Source organism: Rattus norvegicus, chromosome 14 (assembly GCF_036323735.1).
Source record: "Rattus norvegicus strain BN/NHsdMcwi chromosome 14, GRCr8, whole genome shotgun sequence".
NCBI classification, from domain to species: Eukaryota; Metazoa; Chordata; class Mammalia; order Rodentia; family Muridae; genus Rattus; species Rattus norvegicus.
In genome coordinates, this window is record NC_086032.1 from 95,505,770 (window position 1) to 95,524,635 (window position 18,866).

General features: G+C 42.1%; 1 protein-coding gene across 2 annotated transcripts in view; it reads left to right on the forward strand.

Moving 5' to 3' along the window:
- The window catches only part of Egfr (epidermal growth factor receptor), a 172,733-nt gene that overhangs the window by 127,144 nt on the left and 26,723 nt on the right, over positions 1-18,866 (forward strand). Inside the window, exons 13-19 of one of the 2 annotated variants that reach the window (NM_031507.2) lie at positions 3,459-3,591; positions 6,092-6,182; positions 8,083-8,240; positions 11,952-11,993; positions 14,429-14,570; positions 15,680-15,802; positions 17,460-17,558. In NM_031507.2, coding sequence (NP_113695.2) covers positions 3,459-3,591; positions 6,092-6,182; positions 8,083-8,240; positions 11,952-11,993; positions 14,429-14,570; positions 15,680-15,802; positions 17,460-17,558 — 788 coding nt within the window. The remainder of the gene's footprint in view (positions 1-3,458; positions 3,592-6,091; positions 6,183-8,082; positions 8,241-11,951; positions 11,994-14,428; positions 14,571-15,679; positions 15,803-17,459; positions 17,559-18,866) is intronic. The other variant, NM_001393707.1, reaches the window with a different exon arrangement.

An 18,866-nucleotide genomic window follows, 5' to 3' on the forward strand; every position in this document is an offset into this window, starting at 1 on the left:
GTGGTTTGTTTTGGGAAGAAACACTGAAGAGGTTCTCCCCAAATGTTCTAATGGCTCTTTTTCATTCCCTCGTTGAATTAAAATCCGCGGGGTTCGTAACTGTAGCATCAGCATCCAAATCACTTCTGGAATGCTCTCATCTCATAGGGTGAATTTGCCTTGTGTGGCTTCAGTGTGAAAAGCCCTCCCAGGCTCATGAGTCTGAGTCCCTAACTGTGCTCTTTGGAAAGGTTGTGGGACCTTTACAAGGTGAATCTTCCCTAGAGGGAGTCCAGCTTGAGGGCTCCACATCCTGTGTATTCTCTGCTTCCTATTGTGTCAGTGAGATCACATGTTCCTTCTTATGTCCATTGGCATGCTTTCCCTGCCATGATTGACCGAACCCCTTCTTAAACTGTAAATCAGAACGACCCCGTCTCTCCTTAGGTTGCTCTTGTCCGGTATTTGGTTGCAGTAATGAGAAAAGCAGTAAAGAAAATCAATGCCAAGCAGGGGAGCCTTGGCTTTGATGGATTTGAGGATGTGGTTCTTAGACCTTTGGGGCTAGCTTGTGGGAGGAATGTTCCCCACAAAGTTTGGAACTTTGAGAAAGCTCAAGAATTTTGTAAGCACTGCTCAAAAGGCCATCCTGGTGGGAGTTTGGAAAACCATAATGCTGACAGAAATATGAACGGTAGAAACCTGCTTCATCAGATTTCAGAGGAGAACAAAGACACTATTAGAAAATGAGCTAGAGGCCATTTGTGATGTATTATGGTAATGAATCTGACTGCATTCTGCCTATGTCCTGAGAATGTAGGTCATTAGAAAGCAATGACCTAATTTGATTGGTGGAGGATATCTCAAAACAGAAAGAATAACACTCAGGCTGTACCATGGCTCCTACTCACTGCTCTTATCCAGGTCTACAGCATGCTGGAGAAGAAAGTGGACAGTGACATAGGACAGTGTGCAGTTTGTTAGGCAAAGGAGAGAATTTAAAGTTGTACGTAGATCAGGTGCTGAGGAAGCAATTATAACAGTAAAGATATTAACACGTTAAAAAGAAGCCTTGTGTAATCACACGGGGACAATAGAAAAAAAAGCGCCCTGAGGGTAAGACCCCACCCACCAAAAGGTGCATCTTGTGGGAACATACATTCACTTGAAAGAAGAGCACCAAGACTGAGAATTCTGCTGAAGAGATTGCCTGCTTCTGGAGGCCAGGGTAGATCTTTAACTGGCCACTGAAATGGGCAGCCTCATCCACAGGGTACTGGTTTCATACACATGAAAGATACAAGGATGAAGGGGGCCATGCAAGCCTTTGGCAAGATTACAGAAAGCCAGTCAAGCCAGGTGCTCTTTGGCAGGCTTAGGGTGGTGGAATGAGGCTGTGTGAGCCTATAAAGATGGACTTGAGTTGCCATGGACACGCTAGGATTTTAAAGATGACAGGACAATGGAATGCCTGCTAAGGAAGACTGCAGGTGTGGCATAGAGCAGGCCAAACAGCTACCTCTTCCACACTGCAAGGGACAGACCTGGAAGGACAGAATTACAAAGACATGGATAATTCTTCAGTAGTTCTGCTGGGTCTCAGTTTTGCTTTGATCCAGACTCTCTGCTGTGTACTGATTCTACTCATTGAGTGGGAATGTTTACCATGTGCCATTTTTTCCATTTTTTTTAATCTTTATTAACTTGAGTATTTCTTATTTACATTTCGAGTGTTATTCCCTTTCCCAGGTTCCGGGCCAACATCCCCCTAACCCGTACCCCTCCCCTTCTATATAGTTATTCCCCTCCCCATCCTCCCCCCATTACCACCCTCCCCCCAACAATCTAGTTCACTGGGGGTTCAGTCTTAGCAGGACCCATGGCTTCCCCTTCCACTGGTGTTCTTACTAGGATATTCATTGCTACCTATGAGGTCAGAGTCCAGGGTCAGTCCGTGTATAGTCCTTAGGTAGTGGCTTAGTCCCTGGAAGCTCTGGTTGCTTGGCATTGTTGTTCATAATTTAGTGACTGACTTTTTTGATTGCATAGAGGCTGACAGCTAAAAGATTGCCTTGAGTCTCTGGAGAAAAATAAGACTTGTGGCTTTTGAACAATATTGATAGTGTTAAAGATTTATCAAGGGCAAGCGAGATGGCTGAGCTGGAAAGAACATGGCTGCCAAGCATGGCATCCTGAGTTCTATTCCCAGGGCTCACATGGAGGAAGGAGAAAACCAACTTCCAGAAATAGTATTCTGACCTACACACATGCACACACGCGTGCACGCGCACTCGCACGCACACGCACACACACACGCACACACACACGCACGCGCGCACGCATGCACGCACAGACACACATGCACACGTGCACGTGCACACGCACACGCACACACACGCATACAGTGGCATGAGCATGCATACTCTTCTACAAAAAAAGAATAGAAAAATGTGCTGAAAGACTTAAGAAGATAGAGTGAACACATTTTTCATTATAAGATGTCCATAATCTTATGGGACCTGGAAGCACGAAATGGAGCTGGAGGTGTGGTTTGAGTATGTTCCCAGCAGACTCCTGTGTTTGAACACTTGGCCTCTTGCTTCTACCACGGGGATGAACAATATCCCTTCTTAAACTGTTATTCAAAGAAACCTCTTTCTATGTGATCACATCAATGAGTAAGGTAACATATGTTCTAAGGTCTAGGCTACTAAATATCTATAATTTAAAAAACAAAGTTAGGGGTTGGGGATTTAGCTCAGTGGTAGGGCACTTGCCTAGCAAGCTCAAGGCCCTGGGTTTGGTCCCCAGCTCCCAAAAAAAAAAAAGAGAGAGAAGAAAAGAAAAGAAAAGAAAAACTAGTGCAGACAGTTGTGTGCGTATCTCAGCCTTTGATTGTTATAGTCAAGTACACGTGCACACATGTACTCACACATACACATCAAGGAATGTGTGACGATTTACATTTCTATTCCTGACTCTGGTTTTAAAACATTAAATAAGCTTTGGAAACTGGCAACTGCACCTGGATTTGTAGTAAGGCTATGAACTCTGGCAGAGGTAACAATGTATTCCAGAACTCCTCTGGGCCACTTGGGCTTCAGGAACTTGTCTTGCTTATTTTAATCTCTTCTGGCTTCTGACTCCCATTCATACATGATGACTTCGGTACCATGGCAGCCCTCAGTGACATGAGATCCTGTATGTGACGCTCTTGGCATGGCGCCCAACACACTGCAAGCACCTACAACCTTCCCTGCTGTCAGATGTCAGCTGCGACATCTATCACTGATGCCTCCTCAGAGCCAGGTTCAAGATGCCCTGAACACCGCAGAGAAGAGAGGCCTTGGCCTCTCACTAACTCCAGAACCCCGCTGTGACTTGTGAATGGCACGCAACCCCTCAGAAGGGTGTCACTTCTTCTGACCCCGCCTGTTACTGTCCCCTAACTGACCCCATGTATCACTGTGTCTTCTCAGAGGCCACGAACCACGTCTGTAATCCTTTATGCTCCTCGGAAGGCTGCTGGGGCCCTGAGCCCACGGACTGTGTCTCCTGCCAGAATGTGAGCAGAGGCAGGGAGTGCGTGGACAAGTGCAACATCCTGGAGGGGTGAGACGCTGTTCTTTCAGCCTTTGTGTGACTAAGAAATAAGCCACCATGCTGATTTTAGGGCTTTGTAGTTACCCAAGCTAACTTTTTCTTTTTCTCCATTTTCTTGATATTGTCATTGATTGTTTTGTGTTTGTTTTCTGGCAAGATGTTCACCACATTAGAAAGTAAGTTTCTCGTGGTTCCTTAATCCAGCCTGATCATTTATCGTGTCTCTTTTACTGAAAATACTTCAGATTTTCATTTTACATGAATTTCTCAAGATAGAACAGACACAGTGGTTAAGGTAGCCAAGAAGAATGGATATTTGGCCTTTCCTTTCCAGTCCACTATTCCCACTGAATTAAGATATATCAACATAGAGTATATCCTGACTAATTTTAGTTTTATGTATGCAGAGCATACACTGATCATAGATTGGTATATTAAACAATTTTAATACAACCAGGGACAAAGAAGTAATTGATATATTTGCTTTGTTTTATAGTAATCAGTAAGGGCTGGAGAGATGGCTCAATGGTTAAGAGTACCAGCTGCTCTTCCTAGAGGTCCTGAGTTCAAATCCCAGCAACCACATAGTGGCTCACAGCCATCTATAATGGGATTTGATGCCCTCTTCTGGTGTGTTTGAAGACAGCTACAGTGTCTCCACATACATAAAATAAATAACTTTACAAAAATAGTAATCAATAAAAAGTACAACATATGCGTACAATGAGAATTTCAATATTGGTGTCAACTTTTAAGTTACTGCTGATAATGATTAAAACAAATTACTTGGAAAACTAGATAGAAGGAAGGGAGAGTGACATTATTATTATTATTATTATTGGTTCTTTTTTTCGGAGCTGGGGGCCGAACCCAGGGCCTTGTGCTTCCTAGGCAAGCGCTCTACCACTGAGCTAAATCCCCAACCCCGTGACATTATTTTTAATTTAAGAAAATAGGAAAGTTATGGTGAGAAGAACCATGTGACTTACAGACGATGCTGGGAAGTCATCCATTCTGTTCCGCTAACAGGGTGTGGACCAGGGTTCTTATCCAGAAATATTCCAGAGCAGGGAGGAAAGACAAGTTTGAGTTCCTAAGGCTTTCTTGAGGAACTTAGGACAACTGCTATAGCTGGTGTTTGAATGAGTGTCACATGTGTATGACATAGTCTTTCCTCTTGTAAACAGACACTCACATTTTCAGCTTTTAAATCTCTTCATTATACCCAGAAACCCAGGTCTCTCAGTGGGGGATGTCTGGTGCCCTGATGCAGCACCTGACCACTCTTCAAGTTGAGCCTTTTCTGCAGGAAGTGATAAAGAGACAAAGCTCAGAAAATCCCCACTCTGGATCTTTAACTACTAGTCAGTTGGCTGTGGCCCTTTAGTCGTCCATATAGGAACTGACAGGGAGAGACCAGCCTGATGCTGGTCATTGACTTCTTTTGTATACTTCTCAGTTTGGCAGAAGTGAGTAGTGGTGACAGGCAGGTAGGACTGTTACAACCCTCGTTCATTGCTTGTCTATTGATACCCTAGCTCTACAAGTCTTAGTGTTCTTGCATAGGCCTGCCTTGTAGGACTTTAAAATGATACATGTGTATAGAGGCCTAGCACATTGGAATTCCCTAGCCCTTAGTAGCATGTGGTACAGCCTCAAGAAGGGGCTACTAATGGGTTTCTCAGTTCCTGGCAATGATGACTGTTGTAATTCTTGGGCCCAGGTGGTCTGAGACCCTTGACTCTAAAATCTTGTCACTACTCTGGAACTCTTTCAGCAGCCACGACCTGCAATTTCTCTTCTCCTGCTTGATACAGTCTTCTATGTTTCAACCTCAGCTCTGTCCTCTGTACTTCTGCCATTCCCATTGTGCCCGCTCTGGCCCCTCTCAAGCTATTCAGCTGCCTCTTCTTCACCTGTCAAGTAGCTGGCCTCTTGCCACTTCTGCAACTCAGCCTATGACCACTGCTTCATGGCCTCTTACAGCACTTCTTGTATCTCTTCTGCTTCTTTCTTGATGCAGCCAACATAGCCTGAACTACTAAAGTAGGCAAAGGAAAGACCACTTGGGCGAAGTCTGCTACTGGATTAATGTACATAACACTACAAACCAGGAGAGGCAGGACAGAGGAAGATGTTTTCCAGAGCACCCAGAAGTGAACAAGCTTGATTCTTTGCCTATATCTCAGTCTTAGTAACCATTTCCTTCCAGCTTGAATTTGGTCTTAGAGGGAAGGGACGTCGCATAAAGATGTTTTTCATAATTGGCTTTCTTACCTAGCAATCGAAAGCTACATCTATTAAAAAATGTCAGGAAAGAACTCTGATTATAAAGAAAGATGTCTGAAGGATGACCTAAGGATCTGTTAGTCGACCTCAGCACATTATATTTCAAAGCACTTCCAGCATTCTGACCCTTTGACCTTTCTGGGATAGGTCATTTGTGTTACTTGAAATAGTTGCAGCTGCTTAGGGTATGGAATGATCTCTTCACGTGCTCTTCCCCCAGGGAACCGAGGGAGTTTGTGGAAAATTCTGAATGCATCCAGTGCCATCCAGAATGTCTGCCCCAGACCATGAACATCACCTGTACAGGCCGGGTAAGAGCCCTCTGCTGTTGTCCACTCTTGACAGCATCAACAGAAATATCAATGATCCTAGCTATCTCCAGTAGGAAAGATGCCCATGCAAGCCCTTTCCAGGGAAGAGGTGCACATGATCTGTTCATGAAAGGTGGCCAGGCTGAGTAGAGATGCCCCACACCTGTCTGTCCAGTGTTGCACACACATTTCCCCTTGACCGGTCCTTCACTGTGCCACAGGACATCCTATGCTGGGGCTTACACAGCGCCAGGCAGCTTTCAATCAAACACCAGCAAAGTACTGTTTAGTAAACCCAAGTTACAATTTTTAAAGAAATTCCAGCATTTTTAAAAGGTCCCATTGCTTATTTAAACATATAGCAGCAAACTCATAAGGAACATAAGCGAGAATTTAGGTTCCTCTGACAGCAATGCCCTGCTAGTACTTGATGCTATGCACAGGTAAGCTTTTGACTCAGTTTGAGTTCCAACAGCAAAATCTAACTCTCCACATTGAAACGTGTTTCTCAAGTTGCCCATCCATCAAGCAAGAGTGTGACCGAACTGAGTTAAGAGATCTGGGCTGTTGGCATGACTGGTTACAGCATGAGCCCTGGTCTGCAGGCTTACAGGGCACCGGGCTGCGTTTTTGTTGGTACAGTGTAATCGCTGCTCTTGCTTTAGTGTTCCTGTGCTCTGACTCTCAGTGGGTTCAGTCTCAGAGCGGACAAAGCTGAACCATTAAGGGAGCCGAGGGGAAAAGCCTTGCTTAACCATTTCATTTCAGTCCCCTTGTAGTGTGAAGTGCATTACCCAGGCAGTCCCGCTGCCTTTGTTTCTGGATTTTACAAGGATGCTCTTAAGGTTTTTTTGTTGTTGTTGTTGTTTTTGTTGTTTTGGTTTTTTGTTTTTTGGTTTTTTGTTTTTTTTTTCCGGAGCTGGGGACCGAACCCAGGGCCTTGCACTTGCTAGGCAAGCGCTCTACCACTGAGCTAAATCCCCAACCCCACACTCTTAAGTTTTACAGACAGAACCTAATGCTACCCATTCACAGTCCATTCTGTAGCCAGCACTGCCATGGGACACCTTCTTTTCCCTGGAGAGGTACAAAAGACGGTTGCTCCTATGTGTGCCTCAGCAGGTGGACGTCCGGCTTCCCTCAGCAACTCCTTTTAACTTCAAATGAGATACATACGCAGGGAAGATAAGGTTGTAAAAAACACGTAGACCAATTGAGATGACTCTGACAAGTATGGTGGCCACAATGTCTTAAAATACTGTTAAAATAAGGTGAAGGATAAATTTTAATTTATGCTTGGGTATAAAAATAGATAATATTTCTCTACGAATATATTTACTTTATACAAGCAAAATGATAAAACCCGCCGTCTGCCCAGCCTGATGAATTCCATTAATTAGCTGTACACGGTGGAAGGAAATCTCCCAAAAGCTGTCCACTGACCTCCACATTTTCATTCACAAACACATAAACATAGCTCCATAATTAACTAATTAATTAATTAATTTAAAGGATATAGTTTTTAAAAGTAAATCTAAGTCAGGAACAGTCATCCCAGAACTTGTCATATATTTTAAAAACTTCTGCACTGGGCTGGGGAGACGCCCCAGTGGTTAGGAGTACTGGCTGCTCTTCTAGAGGACCAGGATTTGATTTCCAGCACCCACATTACAACTCCCAGCCACCTGTAACTCCAGTTCCAGGGTATCTGATGCATGCTTCTGCCCTCCATGAGCACCAGGCATACGACAAAGTGGTGCACAGACCTACATGCACATGTACAACGATACTAAAGAATATGTATATTATTTGGCTTTTTTCTCATAGTAAATATTATAAATAGAAAGTTAGTTTTGAAACGAAATCAAAGATGTGCAACCTTTTCTATACCTTGATTCAGGGGCCAGACAACTGCATCAAGTGTGCCCACTATGTTGATGGTCCCCACTGTGTCAAGACCTGCCCTTCGGGCATCATGGGGGAGAACAACACCCTGGTCTGGAAGTTTGCAGATGCCAATAACGTCTGCCACCTCTGCCATGCAAACTGTACCTATGGGTAAGTGTAGCCCAGCCCCTACAACATTGCATGAGAATGCGTTTGCTGGAAATGTCCACTAAACGTTCAGGCAGTGGGTTACATAGGGGTTGCATTTTAGCCAGGATCCTAAGAACTTTCAAGTCCGTGGTCACGGTGGCAGCAGTGGTGTGCTGGTGCACAGGTCTCAGACTGGTGGGAATATCACCAAGCATCTCAGGGTATTGATCTCAGGTAGTCTTAGTTCTTTGACAGTGCATATGACAATGGAAAAGGGTGATGGAGGGGTATGACTGCCCAGCTGTCACCTCTCCCTTCCCCCTGTATGAATAGGGTTGGGATAGGGATGTTGTAGGCTGCAGATGGGAAAGAGGCTGGAGATATGGCTCAATCAATAACATGCTTTTCATGGAAGCATGGGCACTATAGTTTGATCCCCAACACTCATGTAATAAGAAGTCAGGAATAATGACAGTACACACCTGTAACCCCGGTACTAGAAAGATGAAGGCAGGAAGTGGGACTTTCTGCTGAGTTTCAGTTACATGAGCGATCCTGACTCAAAAAACAAAAACAAAAGAAAACAAACAAACAAACAAAACAAAAAGAACAGAACAGGAGCAGTTGTGGTGGAGGAATGACAACTGGTGTTAACTTCTAGACTGCACGGAGCATTCTCCATCTCTCTCTGTCTCTCTATCCCTCTGTCTCTCTCTCTTTCTCTCTCTCTCTCTCGCTCTCTCTCTCTCTCTCACACACACACACACACACACACACACACAGTAATGAAATATTGCTTCAAAGTATCTTTTTAAAGCCTATTTGATCATTAAGCTATTACAACATAAAATAAGGCTATTTTTAGTATAATTTGCAGAGACATCCTGATTCTATCCATCTGGTTTATTGGAATACTATAAATTTATAAATATAAAGATATTTAATATGCATCTCATTATATTTCCCAACATTGTCATCCTCACTCAGGACAGTTATTCTTTCTCTGGATCTCTCCAATACCAACTATATGACTTTAATATGCTGTGTATCTAACTAGACTTTTCCCTAAAATACAATAATAAATCATTCAGCATGGATTTCAGGATTTTGTGATCATGAATTAATATCTGTAATACACTTGAAATAGTGACTAAGACAGGGTGAGCACTTGATCAATGAATGGTGAGTGCTGATGGAATGGGTGGTGGTAAGCATACTGGTGGTGGTAGCAAGGACAGTAGAGATCAAGGATGGTGGTGATAGTGGTAATAATATTGATAGTCATAATGGTCACGTAGATAATGGCGATGAAGGTGATATAGATAGTGGTGCTGTAGATGGCGGTGGTGACAGTGATGTGGAGAGTGGTGATGGTGACCATGTGGCTCATAGTGATGGTGGTGCCAGTGAGTACATTCGTGGAGGTGACAGGGAAACTTATGACTGTGACTGTTAGGATAAATTAGTTCTCTAGGAAAACAGTCATTGTATCTTTAAATATTTTATTTTTATTTTTTCCATAAGTCTCTGATTGTGTAAATAGAGTCTTCAGAATCTCCAGAATAATATCAGAAACAGTGATAGTTGAAGTCAACATTTGATATCTGATGGTGATGGGTAGGATAACAATGTTTCAAAACTAGGAAAAGCTTCGGCTGCTGATCTGAGACGCCAGTTATCCTGATAAGGAAAGAGTCATCTGCACTTTTAAAAGAGTAGTTCTCAAACTCGGCTGTGGGTTTTGGAACTTGGCCACCTCTGTGGTAGTAACTTAACATTGTCCAGTTTTCTGCGTGTATGCATCACCTCGCTGGGCACTTCATCCAGTTCGTAAACCCTGCAAAGTTATGAAAATGGTGCTCTGCTCCTGTTTAAATTAGCCCATTTTTCTTGCATAAGCAATTTTGGAGCAAACTTCCTACAATGTAACTGCCTGAGCTGTATACAGTGAATCAACATCTCCCCTCTTCTCTATTTTGCAAATAAGTGTCTATCTATGTATTTACATGTAAATGCACTGTTGGCTTTAAGGGAGACCCCAAAAGTCACTGGGCAGGAAGAATTATCAATATGCTTTCTTACCTTGACTAAGAAATAGTTTTCAAGCACAAAAAGACAGAATTTGTTCATAATGTACATTTAAATTGTGTGTGTGTTTAGTCTGATTTTTCATAATTCTCAAATTCTTTTAAATCAGATGAGACACATATACTTTGATACAGTCTTACTATTACTGTCTGTACTTATCTCAAAGTAATGAATTACACAGAAAGTTTTTGACCAAAATGGATTATTGGGTGGATGTGAAACGTTGATTAGGACAACTGGAAATGAAGACACGTTTCCCCACTTAAATATTTGTAAATGTATATGTCATCTAACACACTGCCCTCTAAGTTTTGGGAAAGTAGTGTTTTCCTATTTTCATGGTGAAGGAAATGTTTTATAGGACTCAGCAATCCTCACAATTTATGAGCCAGCCCTGTTAGAAGCCAGACTATAGCATAAGGAACCTACATAGCTCCAAGAGCCACAGATATGATCACCTCAGCATATGTAAGGATACTGGAGGCATGGTCGTCCTTAAATTGAACCTGATTTTTACATTAAGCAAAAAAGGAACATTTCTTGACAATTCTTGTCCTGTGAAATTAAACAAGGTCCCACAAGAATTTGCCCATTTTAGTTGCATGCCTCCGTGAATCTGTCACTACAATTATAATTATAAATTTCTTACAATAAAAGGAGTTGAGTGAGGGACAGAATATGACAGAAGTAACCGATACAAGCTCCTTGGTTCGACATCAAGAGTCCAAAGGCAAGGGAAGCACTGTAAGCTTTCCTGGGGGTTTCTTACTCTTGTGGTGCCCCAACCCTTCCCTATGCATCATCTGTGCTGCCACTGTCCCTGTTGGTCATCCTGTTTCATGTGAACTGGTTCATCTTTCCCTCTGAGCTCACTGATCCCAGCTTCCTGTTGACAATTAATGGCAATTGTCCAGTGTCACTTTCAGCAGCTTGTCAAACTGTCAATCCTCTCAGCAGGCATGGGCTCCTGGTGTTTCACACTCAACAATAAACTAACCACCAGACACTGTATTTGAAGGAGAGTCTAACTGACATTAGAGAATGCTTCCTAGATTTCTTTGATGATCTATTTGTGTACCTAGAAGGCCTTCTGTACATCCCACTGCTTATAGACGCAATACCAGCAAATTTGGTTTATGAACGAAGGACCAAAACCATTGCAGATGGCTTTATCTGAGAGCAAGGAAAAAATCAGAGAACTAAGCCTTCAAAATCCAAGAAAAACAGAGGGTAGAGATGAGAACCAATTCCTGTCCCCAGTAGTAGAAACAGCCTTTATTTAGGGTGTGGCTCCAAATGCGGTCTTTGGCATAGCTGCTCTCCTGTCCATCCTGACATTTGGTGTCAGCTGTATGGAAACTAGATACAGTGTTACCTTTCAGTAATGACCTGGCTGATTTATTGAAGGCTATATGATGCCTGTCACTCCAAAATTAGTTTCTGACTAAACAAATAAATCTATAGTTTTATTTAATTGAGTTAATGTATAGAAAATACATTTGTAACTACCCAGTTTTGAAATCACCATGGTTACAGCTATATAAGAGTAATTTACCACAATTGCTTTATGACTTACTGTGGAAAATTATCAAACAAATGCCAATGCAGAAGAATGAAAAAAGCTGTGGGTTTTTTTTTCTACAGATGTGCTGGGCCAGGCCTTAAAGGATGTCAACAACCAGAAGGGTATGTTCAATGACTTTGGATCTCATAGACCTTTTGGATCTAGACCAGAGGCATCTCTGATTTAACCCTTGCCTTCCAGTTTCTTCCAAATCCTCTGGGAAAGCCACAGGTCTCAGGTCCACCCTCTTGCCCTATGTCCATTGTGTTGGTCAGCGGACAGCATGTGTGGTAGACAGTGCTGTGCTAGCATCACAAGAAGTTAACACTATGGTCCAGCCCATTCTAGCTATGTATCTGTTTCTACAAGTACAGATGCTTAACTTAAGGCTCAGCACTACTTAAAGTCTCCTCTTTTCCCTCCCAGTAGCCCAGGGGTCATGTCACAAACATGGTGTGAAGGGCTTTTTTTTGTCAAATGAAAAGGTCTGTCTTGGGGGCATTTTCTCTTTTCTTTCTTCTTGAAACACATTGCCCAGCAAAGTCAATGAATTTCCCTCATCATTTTGTTTCTGATCAGTTCCAACTATTGATTGAAATGCTGCCCAGAGGAACATTAAATTATGGATGAATTTCCGTTCAGAGCCTTCATGCAACAGAGGTGTCAGCAAGCAGCATCTAGTGCAGAATTGAGATTGTCTACAAAATGCCTGCCTGATGCTCGGGCTTGTACCCCAGTCATGGACATGTCTACAACTATCCCTCCCCTTACCTCCCTTCCTTAACTTCATGCTATGGTGACTGATCCCTTCTGCTGTCAACTGAAATAGTAAAATAAAGTAAAGCCTTGTCTCAGACCTGGAACCCTTCTTAATCCTGTCTCCTCTCTGAGTCTCCAAAGACACTACCTAGTCTCCACTGTCTTCCTAGGCAGGCTCCAGGACTTTCTTAAATGGTTTACTCTACAATCCCCACCTTTAAAACAGTCAGTGACCATTCTTTGCAGTCATTTCTTTATTAACGGTGTTCTTTTCTAACCCACCTACCTTTGCTACTGTGGCTTCTCAATATGTGCTCTGAAACAAATCATTCCTCATATATTCCAATGAGCACTTTTGCTGGTGAAAACTCATTAATTTTATTAATAAGGAGTTGTTCTATAGCTCAGGAGGTGACTTGTACTCCTTAAGAAGGAAATGTTGTGAACCACCATTTCAGGATGTACAGTTGATTCTATTAAGACAGGGACTTTGGTACCTTATCGGTATGTAAATAATGCTGACACCAAATTTTTGCTATCCATTAACATGTTCTCCTGAAAAGAAGAATAAATTTAACAGAAATTCAAATGGAGGTGGGTTCTTGAGGATAACAGCTTTTAACCTGGTACCACACCATCATAAAAGAATTGAAAAAAATAATCCTTCATTCCAAAATCAGAATTAGTAATTTTAATTCAGATAGTACTTAGTGAGGTTGAAGGCTTGACTTCTGATTTCTCATCTTCCCAAAATTAGACTTGACCTTGGTGAAACAGCAAAGTTAACAGATTCCTGAGGTTTGAGGCTACATTGGGGCAACAATCACCACAATGATGATGCTTTTTATATCTAAAGCTTATCAGGTTTTCCTTCCATTGAGCTCATTCATTCACATAGGGGTCCCATTAAAAATAGAAGACCCCATCAGAGGTCTCAATGTGCCTGGAAGGTCTCCCAACATGGCTACAGGAAAATACCCAATGATTTATGTCCTCCTAGAAAGCACAAGATGCAAGTTCATATGAAAAGCAGGATTTACTTATATTAAAGTGCCCCACACCTAAGGTTCAGGTAACATCGTGGAAGAGAGGGTAGAAAGAACATAAGAGCCAAAAGACCAGGATGTCTACTCTTGGTGTCTTCTATGTGTGAAAGAAATTCACAGATGTCTAAACATCACCCACACAGTGGCAGCACTGGAAATCTCAAAACACCCCACCCCTATGTAAAAAGCAACAGACAAGTAATGTCTGCTCGGAGGGGGGAGAATCAATTTTTTCCAGAGACAAGCCCCTGGTTGGTTATCCAATTTCAGGTGATCAGCCGTGAACACATACACATATAGGCAATACTAAACGGACACGTTTGTTTATATATTTGCAACTTGGGGCATGAGGGGAGTTGGCAGGAAACAGGAGGAGTATTACTGATAAAAATAGTGTTCGTGTATGAAATTCTCAAAAAAATAAAACATTAAAAAGTGGTGTTATGTCTTGGACTGTTTTTTGAATTTTAGCTTAATATTTTCTTCATCAAATGACTATAAAAATAATTGTAATAACGAGAGGAGTTCAGTTGAGACCTCAATTTTCTTAAGTGCAGAAAAGGAGAGCGACTTCAGGCAGAGACCACTATAAATATTGGAAAACTTGCCTAGGAACTTAGCCGCCAGTCAATTCCCCTATATGAACCACCCTTATATCAATTTCTAAGATGATTTTAAATGTTATCACTGTTTCAAAAGGTGCAGGAAGTGTATGGAATACCCATATTACCTTCTTTTGTCTCTCATTCCAGGCCAAAGATCCCATCCATCGCCACTGGGATTGTGGGTGGCCTCCTCTTCATAGTAGTGGTGGCCCTTGGGATCGGCCTCTTCATGCGAAGGCGTCACATTGTCCGAAAACGTACACTACGCCGCCTGCTTCAAGAGAGAGAGGTGAGCAGCGAGGCCTGGTTGCCTCTGGATCAAAAACATCCTCGTTACCATCAACTGCTGTCCATGAGAAAAGACCCTCCCTTGAGAATTTGTAATGTAGAATTTTATATATTAGACATTGCCATAGCTTTCCAGCACTATAACAAATACCCTTGATAATCTGTGTTTGAAGAAGAAAGGTTCGTTTGACTCATAGTAATAAGAGGTTCGCCGTTAACAACGTTGCTTTGGGCTTTGGTCAGGAGCGCGTGGTGGAGCGCATTAATCACCCCATGACAGGAAGATGAAGCTAGTGAGGAAAGACTAGACCTTGACCCCAGTCACCTCAAAGCCTCCTTGTAGTCCCAACCTCATAACGGCCACACTACTTCCTAATTCATGGTTCATTTTTAGCACATAGGTCTTTCGAAGACACTTGCCCAAACTATAACATGTACATAATTGTCATTAATAATTAGAAGTTAGGGTGGAAGAATCAAAAATGTCCAATTATACACAATATGTTCTATTTGGAACTCTCCATTCAGCAAAGCATACGTGTTTTAGGCAGCCTTTCGAAATAGAAAGCTTAATGGAGGCCTGCCCGAGTGTAGCACGTGGTTGTGTACCTAGGAAAATAATCACAGAGGGATTGAAATCTTATTGTGACTGCTCCTTTGTGACATCTCTATGGCATGGGTCTTAGGTTTCATAGTCCTTAGCACAGCGCCTTTGTCTGGCACAGCATTATGAAGCCTTTACCCTCCATAAGCATGGAGGTATTATGAGCTCCAGACGTGACCCAAATGGTTGTGCTATAACATCTTTCTTGCCACCGTACTTCAAGTAAAACTGATTGACGGTGAAAACAGAAATGGAAAATGCAGTCCTCAAGTGTAGATGTTGTGGTAAACACCTGTAGCAGAGGATCTGTGTTTCTAGTGTGTATCACTTATGTACTAAGTACATACTAAGTAATGTATATTACAAAAGAAAATCCATTGATCCTTTTGAACACATTGCTCCTTTGATCACAGCATGGCCCACTCTTGCACTGAATAAATCTACTATGCGTGTAGCATATTGTGGGATATGGTGCTAGCATCTCTGGTCTGCTCCCTTCTTCACAGCTCGTGGAACCTCTCACACCCAGCGGAGAAGCTCCGAACCAAGCCCACTTGAGGATATTAAAGGAAACAGAATTCAAAAAGATCAAAGTTCTGGGTTCAGGAGCATTTGGCACAGTGTATAAGGTAACCTCCTGGAGACAGGTCTGGACTAGGCTTCTGGGAACCAGTATTTGCTGTACTCTCCGGCCCTCTGTGGGTAAATCAGATTCCTTAGTAATTTGATTTTTATCAACATCTGCCTGGTTTATGTAGGAACTCGTGTTCCCCAAGGCTATTGAATTTAATTTTGTTATCACTGTGAAATCAAAAGCATTCTCATAGAGCATGATAGAGGCATAAACTTGGGAGTGTATCCATCCAGTAAAGATATATACAAAATCATGGAATGAGCATTTCAATCTTCTTTTCTAGACCCATTTCTCATAAAGCCTGATTCCAGATCAAACTCTGAATGATCCACGCCTCATTTGTAACTAGCTATATTGGTTACTTCTCTATACTGTAATAAAACACCATGACCAAGGCAACTTGCAGTGGACTTTATTTTAGCTTACAATTTCAGAGGGTTAGAGTCTGTAATGGTGGGAAGGCACGACATCAGGCCACAGGCCCAGTAGCAGGAACAGGATAATGAGAACTCCCATCTGCAAATGCAAGCACGAAGCAGTAAGAATGAATGAAAATAGCGTGGAAATTTTAATCTCAAGCAACAGAACCTCCACTTCTCCAAACAGGGCCACCAACTAGGCGCCAAGTATTGAATATCCAAGGCCATAGAGGACAGTTCTCATCCAAACCATTGCACCAGCTCAAGCGTACATATTTTGGGTTTTTTGGTCCTTATTCTTTGACCAAAAAACATAAAGGCTCTTACTATGTACTATGTACATATGTACTATGATTTTAAACTCAGTCATCTTTCAACGATGTCTCAAGGGCTGCGATTATAGGTGTGGGACATTAAAACCCTGGGGAGTTTTATATGAATGTTTTAAATAATTGGAATGCAATTACATCACTTTCTCTTCACCCATTTCTTCCTCTTCCTTTTCCCCTCCCAGGTACCCTTCCTCCACCTTCCCCATGACTCCCACTCTTAAGTTAATAACTCCTTTTTCATTATGACTATGAAACAGGTATATATGTATATCTGCGCAAATATATAAATACAACCTGTAGTGTCCATTTTTCTTTTTTGTATGTGTGGGGTTTCAGGGCTTATTTCTCCGCATTGGACAACCAATAAGGGAGCTCATCTCTGGGAGAAGTTAATTCTCCTCCTCTCTGCAGTCATTAGTTACCTATAATATTTTTACCCCCTAGGGTAAGATCTCATGAAATTTCCCCCTTCTGTCTTAGCATGCCCATTGATATTGCAATGTTCTCAACTTAACGCAGCCATTTCTAGGAAAAATCATTTCACAGAAGACTTTCTGGTATTTTGGCTCTTAGCAGTATTCCTGGCACCTCCTCTGAAAGATTCCCAGTTGATCTCTGCATTTTGCCCAGTTGTGGTTTTCTGTGATAATCTCCGTTTGCTGTAAAAGAGAGGCTCCTCTGATATGAAATGGTATTTGTTTGTTTTGATCCAAAAAATTATTCAGATTCTCAGTGCTGGATATCTCAGAACCTCTGAGATAAAAAGAATCTGAGAACTGTTGGCTTTGTAATGCAGAGCCCTTGAGGATTGGGGTCATTAATAAAATTTATCGGGCTCACAAGGCAACATGCTGCTGACATGATGATTTCAGGTTAATGTCAGCCCTCTTCTTAATCTCAGGGTCTCTGGATCCCAGAAGGCGAGAAAGTGAAAATCCCTGTGGCCATCAAGGAGTTAAGAGAAGCCACATCTCCCAAAGCCAACAAGGAAATCCTTGATGTGAGTTTCCTTTTATGTCTTGCTAACCACGGTTTCCTATAGTCAGTCTTGCTTCCTTAGTTTGTGTCTTAATTCATTCTGGATGCACTAATGAATTACACCAAATAATGTGGGTTTGAGCACTGTTTATAAGGTAATAACGTAACAGTTTAGAAGTATTCTGAATGATAACTATGCTCCAGAAAAGAAGCTGGATATCTGCTTTGGGGGACCTTGGGGGAGGGAAGAGTAAAGTCATAAACGTCAAGTGCACCCCTCATCTCAGAAACCACCGATTCTACCTCCTGTATCACAATGCTCTGTTCTGAGCTTTTTCCATCATTACATCATAAACTATCAGTTTTGATCTCTTTTCATCCTTCTTGATATAGAAAGCACTGTTCTCTCCAAGACTTACTGTACCCCTGAACCCCCAAGAATCAAAGCCCATAGTAAACATACTCCTCCCAGGACCAGTGGTTACCACGGTTACCATAGTGACCGCAGGAGACACCCAGAGCACAGGTTTTACACATGAGGGGGTGAGGGCATAATGAAAGTCATTCTGATTTCTATGACTGGCGTCTGAGGGAGTCATGAAATCCGAAATGGCCATTCACTTTGCTTTGCTCTATTAGCCGTCCTTGTGATGGCGTTTATAAAAAATGCCAGACATCGACAGGATAAAGCCTACTAAAACATTAGCTCACCTTCTAAGCCTCTCCCAACTAATTTAAATATCACCTCCTCCGTGGTGCTGATTGGTACTTTCTGGTACATTTAGGATGTTCTACAAGAACATCTTTTTACTTTGAATTTTACTGAATTTCCCTTTATTTTTCTAATTTCCTTAGCCCATGATAAGGCCGAACCCCGCTACAAAGAAGGTAATAAAAAGGGACCATCTTGGAACTAGATAGAGCCCACTTCAGTATCTGCCTGGGCTTCCAATAAGATGTCGAAAACTATACCTATCGTAAAATGGAAAGTTGAAGAAAGGCAGAGAATGCTCAGGGGACCTCCACATTGCACATAGCTAATGAGAGATGATTTATGAATGCAATGTCACAGAAAATCATGCATGCTGGCAATACACTTGTCAAGCAAAATTATCTTTCATTTTAGAGTTTACAAACCAATGCCAAGTCTTATTAACATAACCAAGGACGAGTAGCCAGGGGTCTGTGAAGACATTTAACTTACAGTCTCGCACTTATATTGGTTAAAAAGAAAATCGTATAGTCAATCTTGCTCCCTTATTTCATGTTTTAATTCACTCTGGGTGCACTAATAAATTACACCCAACAATGTTGATTTGAGGACTGTCTA